Below are 14,199 nucleotides of genomic sequence, written 5' to 3' on the forward strand. Positions count from 1 at the left end.
CCAAGTTCTCCATACAGTAAAGACCCCAGTGTGCCTTGGTTACAGTAATATACCTGGCTTCCTTCCTGGCAGGGAAGTGACAGGCGGCTCTGCCCCTGATTTGGAATCTGAGATGGTGTTCCCTGAGCAAGGCTGGCAGAAAGCGATGGATGTAGAGGGACCATGTTCTTGGCGTCTGAAGTTTTATCATCCTGGGCTGCCAGAAACATGGAGGAGGCAGCTGTGTGGCGGTCAGTGAGTGCCAGAGTAAAGTCTCCGAGTGAAGAAGAATTCTTTTCAGTGCTTGCTGTGATGTCCCACTCAAGAACACCTGGATAGGAAGCAGCTGAAGTGGAGATCTGGCTGTGGTCAGTAACTCCAGATAACATAGTCGTGCTAGAATGTTGGTAAAGGTAGGCACTACCCATGAGTGTCTGGAAAGGGGTACCGGTAGCCGATGCCGAACTGACGGCAGGGGCAGAGACTCTGGAGAAGTTGCAGACACTTCGTGTTAGGGAAGTTGCATTGCTCACCACAGGAGGAGAATGCTGCAGAGAATTTAGAGTTCCAAGTAGAGATGGATGTTGGAAATTTTCTGTAAGAACAAGAGGGTCATGAAAAACTCAGGGAGGTTGAGAAATTCTCACTACGTTTGAGGAACGGCATCATCTGAAGGTTCTTGCTATCAGGACACCTCTACTATCACTACTTCCTGAGAAACCCAAAATCAGACAGTTAATGATGGCTGTAAGGACTGAGCAGTTTTCCACTCTTCTCTATTCACTGCCTGTGCTCCCATCTTGGGCACAGACGGGCAGAAGAGCCAAGTGGTGTGGTTCAGAGATTGTTCTCTAGGCTGGAAGCAACCTTCTCCCTGCCCTGTCTTTCCCTTCAGCCTGCACTCGTATTGACTTCTATGCTATTTCCTAGACTGGAAGCATTTTAGAACTAGGAGGCCCTTAGAGAACTTCGATGTTCTCAGTCTCATTTCGTGAGTAAGGAAACTGAGGCTCAGAGAGGTCGGGTTGACTTGTTCAAGTTCTCTCATTATGTTAGTATCATTACCAGGTTTCAGAACCTAAGTATCCTGACTTCCTTGCCAGGACTCCACTCTGAGCATGATACTGCCAGAAAGCAGGAGAAATAGAACTTATAATATAGGCATTTTTTTTGTCCATTAGAAAACAGTACGGCTGTTACCATTGTCGTCTTCAGTGTCTCCCTTTGCTTGTGCAGTTCCCACGCTATTACCTAGAGGTGACGTACAGCTCAGTCCAACTGGTGAATTGAAAGAGTCATTTTTGCCCTCTTCAAGCCTGGTTTCTCATCCTACCTCAAAATGATTACCCGAAAGTGGATTTCTTAAGTGCTTTTGGAAAGGGAAGAGTTATCTGATTACTTCAGATTACTCATCTGTAAAGTGGTTATAACACCACCACCAATAATAATAGCAGTAATAATTAATAGATGAATAAGCTGATCTATTGCGTATGATTTATATGGAGGAAGATACAATAAGTTCTAGAAAGACAAAGAAAAATCATGACAAGCATATTACGTTAACGAAAAAGAAATCCATAGATATTAATGAAAACTGGGGTATGTGGCAAGTATCGAAGCCTAATGAATTTACTAACAAATGGCATTCTGTACTATCCATGCAATATTATGAAAGTGAATTTTGCCCACTCTATTTTAGTGAATACTATTAACCAGAAGACACGATGGAGGTGATAGAGGTGAATGAATTCCTAGCCAATGCATACAGACAGAGAAGGTATGTCAGTAAAAAATGCATAACAAGCAACAGAATGCAATAAATGTGCATGTATAGGTAGCCACAACACATATAGACAAGTATTTCAATGAAAACCGGTACGAAGCAGACAGCAAAATAATAAGTGTAAAAGAGTTTCATTATTGTGCTCCTTCATATTTTTACCCAGCAAGTAAGAGGTATTAAGCCTAGGAGAAATATATATTTCAATGAATATAGCTTATATAATAAGCAGAAAGGAAGCTTAAAATGTATCAGGAAGGTTTTTGGATTTATCCTAGAACTTAGATTAGAATCATCTTCAGCATCCAAGAAGATGGCATCCCAAAACCTCAAAAAACCATCATGCCTAGAATCCAATTAAAAAAGATTTTCAAATGTAAGAAAATCCACAGGACTCCACAATATGGTTTTCGATAAACGTGGATGTTTGTTTGTTTTGTTTCTTTGGCCGCGCCGCGTGGCCCTGGCCGTGAAAGCACCGAGTCCTAAGCACTGGACCGCCAGGGAATTCCCTAAGTGGGGGGAATTAGAGATGTGGGGCTTGACTTTTTCTTCTTCTTCTTCGGTAGCTAAGCTCTACAAGCGAACGATGGCTGTTGATCAATGTGCTCTCTGTGTTAGGAAGGAAATAACTGTAAAAATGAAAAGCAGCCTTGCCTTAGAACCTACATATCACACCAAGGAAAATAGTCCTTCTGATTCAATTTAGAAGATATCACTTAAAATGTTGAATTGGTGAAATGTCTACCTAGTTTAAAAATTAGAAAGAATAAAACACTGAAAAGCAGCCCCCTAGATAACCACTGTGGTTGCTTGTTTATAGGAGGCATCATTTCTAAAACGTATTTCTAAAATGTTTATATTCAAAACTGTCAAGTGGCCAACTGTATTCAGAGAGGCAATAAAAGAAAGAAAACGGAGTATGACTTTTCTGATAAGCTGCCTTTCCTGGTGATCCCCTGTTCTGGCCTTACTTTCCTTCTTAGTCTGTTAATGTAAGGGTTTGCTACCATCAACTTGGTTTTGCCCTGCTCTGAGCAGGTTTCCCTCTGTGCTGTTTCTGCTTTAATTGAAAATCTTTGGTTCCCATCAGCATTCCATTGCAAACTCCGTTTTTCTTGAGAGCTCCTCTATGCTTTCCCTCTTCATTCTTACATTTTCTCCCATCTCTTGGTGCCTGTTGGCCTGTGCTAATGAAAACCATCCTAAACTTCCTTACGCTCGACTCTGTGCCTCCCTGTAGAGCCCAGTACTCTCCATCCTCTCTCCCTATTCTCTCTTTTCAACTAGTCGAAATCCTAGTGGAGGGAGACCATTAGAGATGAAACATCTTGGTATATATTGCTAGTTTTCTATGTCCCCTGGCTTTTCTATGTTTCTGTTGAAACACTCTTGAGAAGTGTCTGATTTCGTTTTCTACATGGGTACCCTTTAAGGCTCAATACTGGAAAAGAAGGGGATCAGAGTGATCAACCCAACGTGGTATCCTAACGTAACAGTTAAGGAAAGCAACAGGCTTTGTGAGACAGCCAGTGATTTGTCCAAAGTCACACAGATAGTAAACGTCAAAGTCAAAAGTGAAATTAGGTCTCCAGACGTGTAGTTCAATACTTTCCCTCATTATTCCATGCTATTTTGAATCTCCTACTCAATTTAGGGGCAAAAGAATCGAACGCAAAACTTTCCAAAGTTTCTTTTCTTACCTGACATGGTCAGAGAAGAGGAAGCATCCACTGCAGGTACCAGGGATGAGGAGACAACACTAGAGGATGTCCGAGTGGCTGCAGCTGAACGGCGCACGTGTCCAGTACAGAGGTCACTGGTTACTGGTCCAAACAGCTCCACGGAAACCCCAAGACTCTACCAAGTGGTAGTAGGTTTGGTAGGAGAGTGATGTCACAAAGCAGGCAGTTGAAAGGTATGAGAGAGCCAATAGGGAGGTCCGATCCCCAACAGGAAGGCGGGCTTGGGTGAAGAGAGTGTAGGAGAGCTAAAACAACACCTGAGTTTCTGAGCTCTGGGGAGGAAATCCTAGAAGACAGATTTACCTCCCCCAGGCTCTTCCATTAGGGAAATCATTGCCACATTTCTTACAGACGTTCATTAATACACTGAACTAAGAGTTACTTATATTCTACAGAGTATTCTATTTTATGTATCATATACTTAGAGCTATATAGATCTTCTTTAATTAATAATCCTTAGGAAGGAAAGAGCCATCTAGTTTGAACTATTACAGTTGTTCTGAAATCATATGTGTCTAATGAGTGAACTGATAGCAGCTTTTAAGGAGCCAAAGTAGGGATTAAGAAGCTCTCTTTGTAACTTGGTTCAAGAGTAGGGTGAAGTTTCTTGAGTGTACCTTGTGGAGAATGTTGTGGTCCAAGGCTCTTCTCTTTTAGTTTCTTCTCCTTGACTCCTACCTTCCTTGGGCTGGGCTAGGCTGGGGGCCAGGTTGGACTTGCGACTTAACATTTCACTTCCGCTTTCTCTTTTTTTTTTCTCTTCCATTATGGGCATTGCTTCGAGGACAAGCCTTGATCTTGCATTGGACGTTACTTCCTGTCAACTTCCAGCAGCAGGAGTCTTCTTTTCAGTGCTTGATGCTTCACGAAATAGACTCTGCCCGTTGGCAGCAAATACCAGAGAGCTAGGAGACAGAGCTGGTTGCAGACCTTTCCTCTTCCAGCCTTTGGTTGCAATTGTTTGGCCCATAATTTGCTAGCTCTAGTTCCTTGGGCCACACAGGTATCCTGCCATCTCCAGCTCTTGTTATATGTGAGAGACATTCTGAACACTGTCCCTTTTTCTTTGCACAGAAGTATATACAGTGTGGCAGTTACTGTAATCTCCTCCGCCTTGCAAACAGCCACTCTAGAATCTTGGACCTCTAGGACTCTCTGTCTTGCATGCTTGGGGGCAAGGCCAAGCAAAATGAAGAGGAGAATAATTAGAGAAAGAGGAGGACGTTGGTGGAGAATTGGGAGCAGGTAAGGTGAAAGGGCACAGGAGAAAAGAGATGCATGTAGACTTTTTGGTTTCTGTGGGAAACAGGTTGACACACTTGGGCCTCATTTGGTATTAACAGAACAGAGAGTTAAAGATCTAAGTAGCTAGATAGTGTGCAGCAACTGCCATGAAGTCTGTACACTGAAGAGAACAGTCTCACATCTAGTTTTCATTTTGTTTTATGTCATAGTACCTTATTTATAGCATTCACTGGTGTGTTTGTAGAATACAGATGTTTTCAAATGCTCTGGTTTTGTCTACATGGTTATCTCCTTGTCCTGTTTGTAAGGAATCCAACATTGTAAGACATATTGCATGTTTTTCTCTTGACGATTGTTGACCTTGAAGCGTCATGAACTAACTTGAGCTGTTGGATTCTGTGGAGAAACGTTCAAAAGGGTCTGTGAAAAAGGCACTGTGGTGAGTCGCATTATGCACCCGAGCGTAAGGAGCAGATATCTGCCACCAGCCCAGCTTGGCCTGGATTGCCTCTGTTTTAGTTCCCCTGGTTAGTGCTTTTCTCCCTAACCACTCTTGTGACTGTGATAATGTGAGTAAGGGCGGAGTTGCTAATGATCTATGTGTGAGGTAAGCTGGTTTGAGGGAGGAAATCTATGGACCTAGTCATTTTCCTTGGTGGTAAGCTTTCAGGGGTGCAGAGATGGATCTTCCTGGGGCCTTTTCTGGTCCCAGGAAGATATCGCATAGATGGGACCTCCCAAGACACACATTGAATCTTTAGGCCTGTTTTTCCTATTATGAGGTACGAACGAGTTTCTTCACTGATGGGGATGATGCTTATCTGAGAAGAAATTGTGAAAGGTGGTGTAGTGTAGAGGTGTGGCTTAAGCTTTTAAGTTTTCCTCCAGGTTTTTCCCCTAAGCTTCCTACTTCGGACGGCCTACTTACATGATACTAGTAGGTGATGTCCGGCTAACAACTTTCTAAATATACCTGCAAGCCAGATCAGTGTCTCTTTTCTCTGTATTCCCATGGAAATCAAGAGTCCCGCCGAATTTTCCATCGAAACAGTTGATTTGTGTTGTCTCTAGGAATTCTAAAGGGCGTACCGTTGCTTCCTAACCGGTGTCATTTGGGAGATCCGCCTCTGTACGTTCAAATGATTAATTTTGAGACTTTGCTCATGTGTGCAGTAAACCCTTGAATTCCCTAAGACCTTCCTTTCCTCCATCTCCTACCCCATTAAGCCCGCTTCAGTTCATCTCCTGAATTTCTTTGGAATCTGTCAGCCAGCTCTTCCTCAACTTCCTAATACTGAACTTGCCTGTCTGTTGCGATTAGGTCCTAACTGGTGTCCATATATCTTGTTTCCTTCCAATCCACTCTTCACACAAGAAACCTTCAAAGCAAGTTGGAACGTTGCTCATAAACATCGCTCACAAGCATTGTTTTGAGAATAGAAAACACACTGTTGGCCTTTAAGACTCTGCGTGGTCTAGAATCCTCTCTGCTTCTCTAGCCCCATCTTGTGCCACTTTTGCCCTCACTTTCTATGCTTCAGATACACTGAATTAACCTTAGTTCTCACTCATCTGACAGAAGTCAGTTCAGATACTATTTTTCACTGTGATTCCTAGCATTAAGGAATTTGATTATCAGGTTTTGTATGAGGACTATTTCATCAGGGGTACAGAAGTTCTGGCCATCTCTGGTTTTGGATATCCCTTATTTGTTGAGACCTTTGCGTTGTTTGGTTGCCTTTTGTCTGTTTTCCAGATGGGAAAACAGGAACAAGGGAAGTATAGGTTATTACTAGGTGGGGTTGAACAAGTGGAGCAGCAAACTGCAAAGCAGAAAGAAGAGGGACGTACTATAGAGGGATATGACTTCCATTCTCAAGGCGCCTGCATCCTGTGCAGGGAGACAGCCTAACATAAAATGTGCCTAACAACAAATATATTGACTTCTTACTAAAAATCTCCAGTTCATAGAACCGAGGGGTTTGTACCTTCTCCTTTAAAAGTGATAGTCCTGGGACTTCCCCGGTGGTCCCGTGGTGAAGACTCTGCGCTTCCAATGCAGCAGGCGTGGGTTCAATCCCTGGTTGGGGAGCTAAGATCCCACATGCTGCGCAGCCAAAGAAATTTTTGTCGAACGTTATACTCCTGTATTGTTGGCTTTAGTGGTTTAGATTTTGTTGTACTGTTAAGAAGATTTCAGTTTATTTACCGGGAACAAACAACACATAATGTAAAAATAGTTTCCCAGAAACGATTTCCATCATTCTCTTCCTCCCTTTCTCCCGCAGACTGGTGTTTCACCTTGACAAGTTCTCTGTCATTCCATAGGAAAGCTGTCTGGCTTGGAGGTTGCAATCCCAGGGAATTTTTCATCAGCGGGGAAGTCTCCATCACTACAGAGGAATCAAGGGAGAAGTCAGTCCCTGGTAAGTGAGATGCTCCCCCTAAACACCAACACAGCAGTCGTGTACCTTTCAAGGGGTTCAGGGGCAAGATGGGCAAGGCATTTCTACTAACTCTTCTTAAGGATCACGGACAGTGCCCTATGCTACGAGGTAAGCGGTGACTGCTGTAGTTCTTACTGGTGATCCTTTCCTGTCACTGATTCTCGGCTTTCTTTGTATTTCATAGGACTGTTGTCAGTCCAATACAAAATGAGTCTTATTTTTAAAAACCTGAAATGTTTTACAGAGCCTAGCATTCTCATATAGGGTCCTTTCCATTCTCCCCACTTTCCCGAGGGGCCAAGAACACTTCACACCATGAACTAGGAGAGGGGGTAGAGCCCTTTCTGATGAAATACATCAACAAAGACAGAGCCTTAGCCTGCTTGCTCTCTGGACAGGATCTCGGACCACAAGGTCTTCAATCCTGGTATAAATGAAGGAAGTGAGGACAGTTCAACTGGCACTCTCATAACAAGAGTTCTGAAACACCTTCCGAAGAGACTATAGCAGTAGATGAGGGAAGGGAGTGCTACAGTGTGGCAGTACAGGGGGAACGATCGGCTACAGCAGTGAAAAGTGTGGTACCGATTGGTGTGCTCTCGGGATTCTTGTACATGTAGCATAGATGACCTCTACGGTGGCCCTCCCACCTTCCCACCTGCATTAGGTGTTCTTTTTTTTTGTAATTTATGTTTATGTATTTATTTACTGTTTGAACTTATTTATTCTACGTATTTATGTTTTTGGCCGCACTGGGTCTCTCATTGCTGTGCACGGGCTTTCTCTAGTTGGCGGCTAGCGGGGGCTACTCTCGGTTGCGGTGTGCGGGCATCTCATCGCGGTGGCTTCTCTTGTTGCGGAGCATGGGCTGTAGGCACGTGGGCTTCGGTAGTTGAGGCTCACGGGCTCTAGAATGCAGGCTCCGTCGTCGTGGCACATGCGCTTAGTTGCTGCACGGCATGTGGGATCTTCGCAGACCAGGGCTCGAACCCGTGTCCCCTGCATTGGCAGGCGCCACCAGGGAAGCCCTAGGTGTTCTCATATAGAGTCTAAAAACAGAGAGCACTGAGAGAAGGTAGTGGTTATTAAAGGCTCAGGATCTAAATTCTACCTGTCTCTACACCCCTTCCCAGCTGTCGATTTGACCCCATTTTTGAATGCTGACCTCATTGTTCAACTTTTCTCTGCCGTCTGTATACTCACCTTGAAAACTTGTTTCTGTGATGCGTTGAGCAGACACAGGGTGGCAGACTGCAGAGGTGGAAGCTGGTGGTCGGATATTTGTGGGCTGAATCTCCTTCAGTCCCATTCCCATTTCTGGTTGCCCAGAGGCCCTACTTCCTGTGTGTGACGCCGAGCCGTAGGATTGCGGGCAGGAGCCAAGTTCTCCATACAGTAAAGACCCCAGTGTGCCTTGGTTACAGTAATATACCTGGCTTCCTTCCTGGCAGGGAAGTGACAGGCGGCTATGCCCCTGCTTTGTTCGTGGGCCTCCTGATCCAGCAGTTCCCTTGGCTCTGCCCCTGTCGTCAGCTGCCCCTAGGATAACTCTGAGCCCTAGCCACTTCTCTGGTAGATTTCCCTATTCCCCCACTACAGTCACACCTGAATAAGGCAACTCAGACCTTTCAGAGATGTGTCCTGAACCTCTTGTTTTCTGAAATACCTATCTGGTGGTTGTGAGACTTAAGGCCAGCGTCCCCGAGAGACTTTTTCTATTTCTCCTAGTAAACCTAGACTCATCTTCTGTCACCTTCAACTCTACTCCAATTGTGTTCTTTCAACCCAGACCTCTGACCCTGCTTTTTACTTCTGCCATTTCATCCTCGCTCCTGCTTCCTTTCCTAAATCCATACGTCTCTTTTGGCCTTCCTAGCCCTGGGCCAAGTTCCTTCCTCTTTGCTCAGTTTTTACCCCTTTCCTTCATTCTCCCATCCAACTTTCAGTCCTTCCTTTCTCACGCCCCAGTTAGCAGCATCTGAAAATTCGAAAGGTTTGTTACTCGTCTATTAATTGTATTCCATTTACTTATTCAGTTCTATACCTATCTTACCTGTGTATGGAAGAACAGCTGGTAGCCAAGGTGGCACCAAGAATCCTAGCAGCTCTCACTTGACGTATCCGTAGTAGTCGGCAATTTCCATTTCGTTTTCCCTCTCGGTGAAAAATTGCAGCTTGCCCGAAGAGGTGTATCTGGCAGCATTCTCCCGTTGTTGTTGAGCCCGCCTCTTCATGGCCTCTCGCTCTGGCCTCTGCTCTTGTTCGATGGGCTTTGACATGACTGGCTCAGGCACGTTGGGTTCCCTCCATGGAACTCGTTGCTTGCTGAAGTCTTGGAGTAGAAAGTGGGTTTGGAGCTTGGGTGGGGACTGGCGCTTATTCACAGCAGGGGGAACAGGCTCCCGCTGGAGAGGAGCGCCAGATGAAGTTTTGGAGGGTGCAGGCCTAGGAGCAGCAGACTGAGGGACACGAGGCTGGGTATGGTTGGTCCAAGCCGGTTGGGTTGGGTTGGTCACAGTTGGCTGAGCTGGTTTGGCGGGGCCTGGCAAAGAGGCAGGAGCTGGCTGGGATGAATTGACTGCAGCAGGTTGAGCTGAGTCAGTAGAACCAGGCTGGGCACGGTAAGCCCCAGCAGGCCGATGTGAGGCCAGAGACTGTGGCCTCCGAGGAGCGGGTCGAGCTTGAGGCTTGTCCCAGGCAGAAAAAGGCAGAGGTATCAACTTGACCTTCCCAGGAGGAGGCCGCTCATACTGGGCTGGAGATGGACACTCTGTTTCAGCACTGCTGTCTGGTTTCTGGGCTTGGACTTGCGTTTTCTCAGGACCCTTCCCCTCACGTGGGGTATGCCGCCATGGCTGGATAGCTGGGGGTGGCTGGGGGTCTTTGGGGTTGCTTGACTTTCCCAAGAGCCGACAGGAAGAGAGCCCAGTTTTCGTCTCATTCTTCTTCCCCAGCGCATGAAGAACCTTCACAGACTCCAGCATGCGCACGCCAAGGGAGGTTCGAGGCTTTTGAAAGCTCTGTTGGAGAAGCTCAGTTTGGTGTTCCTTTCGCTTCGTGTGGGGGATTGCTGGCTTCTCTTCTGCCTTGACTTTGTTCCCTGACTGCTTGTTCTCTTCAGCCTTGTTTCTCCCTCTGGTCCTTTTGGTCTTTTCCTGCCCGTGGCTCTTAGTTTTGCTGATCTTTCTGGATGCAGCTTTCTGAGGTTTGCCTTGAGAGTGCTTGGCCGTGTTCACAGGAGCCCTGTCACTGACTGCAGCGTGGCATATAACCACTTCTCCCCCTAACAGGCACTCTGGATTCTTTGGCTGGATTTTGGCCTTGGGAGCGCCACTGATAGGCTCAGAGGCTTTCTGTTTGTTCTTCCTGGGTTGATCAGAGGGAACCTTTATGACACTTGGCTTTTCCTGCACCTGATTCACCTTAATGGCTCTGGTGTCTTTAGCTTTGATCACGTTGGGACCTTGGGATTGATCAAGATCTTTCAAAGGATTAAAGAGCTGGGGAAGGTGAATATCCTCCGCCAGTGTAGTAATGTCTGCAAGACCACTGCTAGGTTCAATCCCATTTTCAAGTGTCCCTAGGTCCTGACGACTCCGGCTGTTCTCTCCCAGATCAGCATTTTCAGAACCAGGCTGCTCCTCTTGGCTGAGGGGATCGGTGCAGGCCAGCGGCTGGTGAATATCAGGGATTCCTAAAGGGAGTAGTGGAGGATCTTGGTTCTCTGTTGGGATCTGGTAGGCATCCAGAGGCTTTGAAAGCTTGGTTTTGATATCATCCACGTGCTTACTCTCTATTTGTCCCTGGCTTGGAGCTGGAGGCAGGGCCAGGAGACGCCTGGCACTCTGGACTGGAGCTGTCACTGAAATGTCCCCAAGTTCAGATGGTGGGTTACTCTCAAGTATGTGGCTGTTTCTGCTACTGCAGGACTTGGGGAGTTCTTGACTTTGTGTCACACAAAACGTCTGGCTTGGAGGTTGCAATCCCAGGGAATTTTTCATCACCAGGGGGGAGGTCTCCATCCCTACAAAGGGATCAAGGGAGAAGTCAGTCCCTGGTAAGTGAGATGCTCCCCCTAAACACCAACACAGCAGTCATGTACCTTTCAAGGGGTTCAGGGGCAAGATGGGCAAGGCATTTCTACTAACTCTTCTTAAGGATCACGGACAGTGCCGTATGCTACGAGGTAAGCGGTGACTGTTGTAATTCTTACTGGTGAGCCTTTCCTGTCACTGATTCTCGGCTCGCTTTGTATTTCATAGGACTGTTATAAGTCCAATACAAAATGAGTCTTATTTTTAAAAACCTGAAATGTTTTACAAAGCCTAGCATTCTCATATAGGGTCCTTTCCATTCTCCCCACTTTCCCGAGAGGCCAAGAACACGTCACACCATGAACTAGGAGAGGGGGTAGAGCCCTTTCTGATGAAATACATCAACAAAGACAGAGTCTTAGCCTGCTTGCTCTCTGGACAGGATCTCGGACCACAAGGTCTTCAATCCTGGTATAAATGAAGGAAGTGAGGACAGTTCAACTGGCACTCTCATAACAAGAGTTCTGAAACACCTTCCGAAGAGACTATAGCAGTAGATGAGGGAAGGGAGTGCTACAGTGTGGCAGTACAGGGGGAATGATCGGCTACAGCAGTGAAAAGTGTGGTACCGATTGGTGTGCTCTCGGGGTTCTTGTACATGTAGCATAGATGACCTCTACAGTGGCCCTCCCACCTTCCCACCTGCATTAGGTGTTCTTTTTTTTGTAATTTATGTTTATGTATTTATTTACTGTTTGAACTTATTTATTCTACGTATTTATTTTTTTGGCTGCACTGGGTCTCTCATTGCTGTGCACGGGCTTTCTCTAGTTGGCGGCTAGCGGGGGCTACTCTTGGTTGCGGTGTGCGGGCTTCTCATCGCGGTGGCTTCTCTTGTTGCGGAGCATGGGCTGTAGGCACGTGGGCTTCGGTAGTTGAGGCTCACGGGCTCTAGAATGCAGGCTCCGTCGTTGTGGCACATGCGCTTAGTTGCTGCACGGCATGTGGGATCTTCGCAGACCAGGGCTCGAACCCGTGTCCCCCGCATTGCATTGGCAGGCGGATTCTTAACCACGGCGCCACCAGGGAAGCCCTAGGTGTTCTCATAGAGAGTCTAAAAACAGAGGGCACTGAGCGAAGGTAGTGGTTATTAAAGGCTCAGGATCTAAATTCTACCTGCCTCTACACCCCTTCCCAGCTGTCGATTTGACCCCATTTTTGAATGCCGACCTCATTCTTCAACTTTCTCTGGCGTTTGTTATACTCACCTTGAAAACTTGTTTCTGTGATGCGTTGAGCAGACACAGGGTGGCAGACTGCAGAGGTGGAAGCTGGTGGTCGGATATTTGTGGGCTGAATCTCCTTCAGTCCCATTCCCATTTCTGGTTGCCCAGAGGCCCGACTTCCTGTGTATGACGCCGAGCCGTAGGATTGCGGGCAGGAGCCAAGTTCTCCATACAGTAAAGACCCCAGTGTGCCTTGGTTACAGTAATATACCTGGCTTCCTTCCTGGCAGGGAAGTGACAGGCGGCTCTGCCCCTGATTTGGAATCTGAGATGGTGTTCCCTGAGCAAGGCTGGCAGAAAGCGATGGATGTAGAGGGACCATGTTCTTGGCGTCTGAAGTTTTATCATCCTGGGCTGCCAGAAACATGGAGGAGGCAGCTGTGTGGCGGTCAGTGAGTGCCAGAGTAAAGTCTCCGAGTGAAGAAGAATTCTTTTCAGTGCTTGCTGTGATGTCCCACTCAAGAACACCTGGATAGGAAGCAGCTGAAGTGGAGATCTGGCTGTGGTCAGTAACTCCAGATAACATAGTCGTGCTAGAATGTTGGTAAAGGTAGGCACTACCCATGAGTGTCTGGAAAGGGGTACCGGTAGCCGATGCCGAACTGACGGCAGGGGCAGAGACTCTGGAGAAGTTGCAGACACTTCGTGTTAGGGAAGTTGCATTGCTCACCACAGGAGGAGAATGCTGCAGAGAATTTAGAGTTCCAAGTAGAGATGGATGTTGGAAATTTTCTGTAAGAACAAGAGGGTCATGAAAAACTCAGGGAGGTTGAGAAATTCTCACTACGTTTGAGGAACGGCATCATCTGAAGGTTCTTGCTATCAGGACACCTCTACTATCACTACTTCCTGAGAAACCCAAAATCAGACAGTTAATGATGGCTGTAAGGACTGAGCAGTTTTCCACTCTTCTCTATTCACTGCCTGTGCTCCCATCTTGGGCACAGACGGGCAGAAGAGCCAAGTGGTGTGGTTCAGAGATTGTTCTCTAGGCTGGAAGCAACCTTCTCCCTGCCCTGTCTTTCCCTTCAGCCTGCACTCGTATTGACTTCTATGCTATTTCCTAGACTGGAAGCATTTTAGAACTAGGAGGCCCTTAGAGAACTTCGATGTTCTCAGTCTCATTTCGTGAGTAAGGAAACTGAGGCTCAGAGAGGTCGGGTTGACTTGTTCAAGTTCTCTCATTATGTTAGTATCATTACCAGGTTTCAGAACCTAAGTATCCTGACTTCCTTGCCAGGACTCCACTCTGAGCATGATACTGCCAGAAAGCAGGAGAAATAGAACTTATAATATAGGCATTTTTTTTGTCCATTAGAAAACAGTACGGCTGTTACCATTGTCGTCTTCAGTGTCTCCCTTTGCTTGTGCAGTTCCCACGCTATTACCTAGAGGTGACGTACAGCTCAGTCCAACTGGTGAATTGAAAGAGTCATTTTTGCCCTCTTCAAGCCTGGTTTCTCATCCTACCTCAAAATGATTACCCGAAAGTGGATTTCTTAAGTGCTTTTGGAAAGGGAAGAGTTATCTGATTACTTCAGATTACTCATCTGTAAAGTGGTTATAACACCACCACCAATAATAATAGCAGTAATAATTAATAGATGAATAAGCTGATCTATTGCGTATGATTTATATGGAGGAAGATACAATAAGTTCTAGAAAGACAAAGAAAAATCATGA

At 46.2% G+C, this 14,199-nt stretch overlaps 1 protein-coding gene across 13 annotated transcripts in view; it reads left to right on the plus strand.

The window, feature by feature from the left end:
* The window catches only part of LOC309621775 (uncharacterized protein), a 243,846-nt gene that overhangs the window by 135,097 nt on the left and 94,550 nt on the right, over window positions 1-14,199 (plus strand). For all 13 annotated transcript variants that reach the window (XM_082409122.1, XM_082409116.1, XM_082409121.1 and 10 more), the window contains one exon: window positions 7,038-7,175. In XM_082409122.1, coding sequence (XP_082265248.1) covers window positions 7,038-7,175 — 138 coding nt within the window. The remainder of the gene's footprint in view (window positions 1-7,037; window positions 7,176-14,199) is intronic.

Source organism: Balaenoptera borealis, assembly GCF_965194805.1.
Source record: "Balaenoptera borealis genome assembly, contig: HAP1_SCAFFOLD_981, whole genome shotgun sequence".
Lineage (NCBI taxonomy): Eukaryota > Metazoa > Chordata > Mammalia > Artiodactyla > Balaenopteridae > Balaenoptera > Balaenoptera borealis.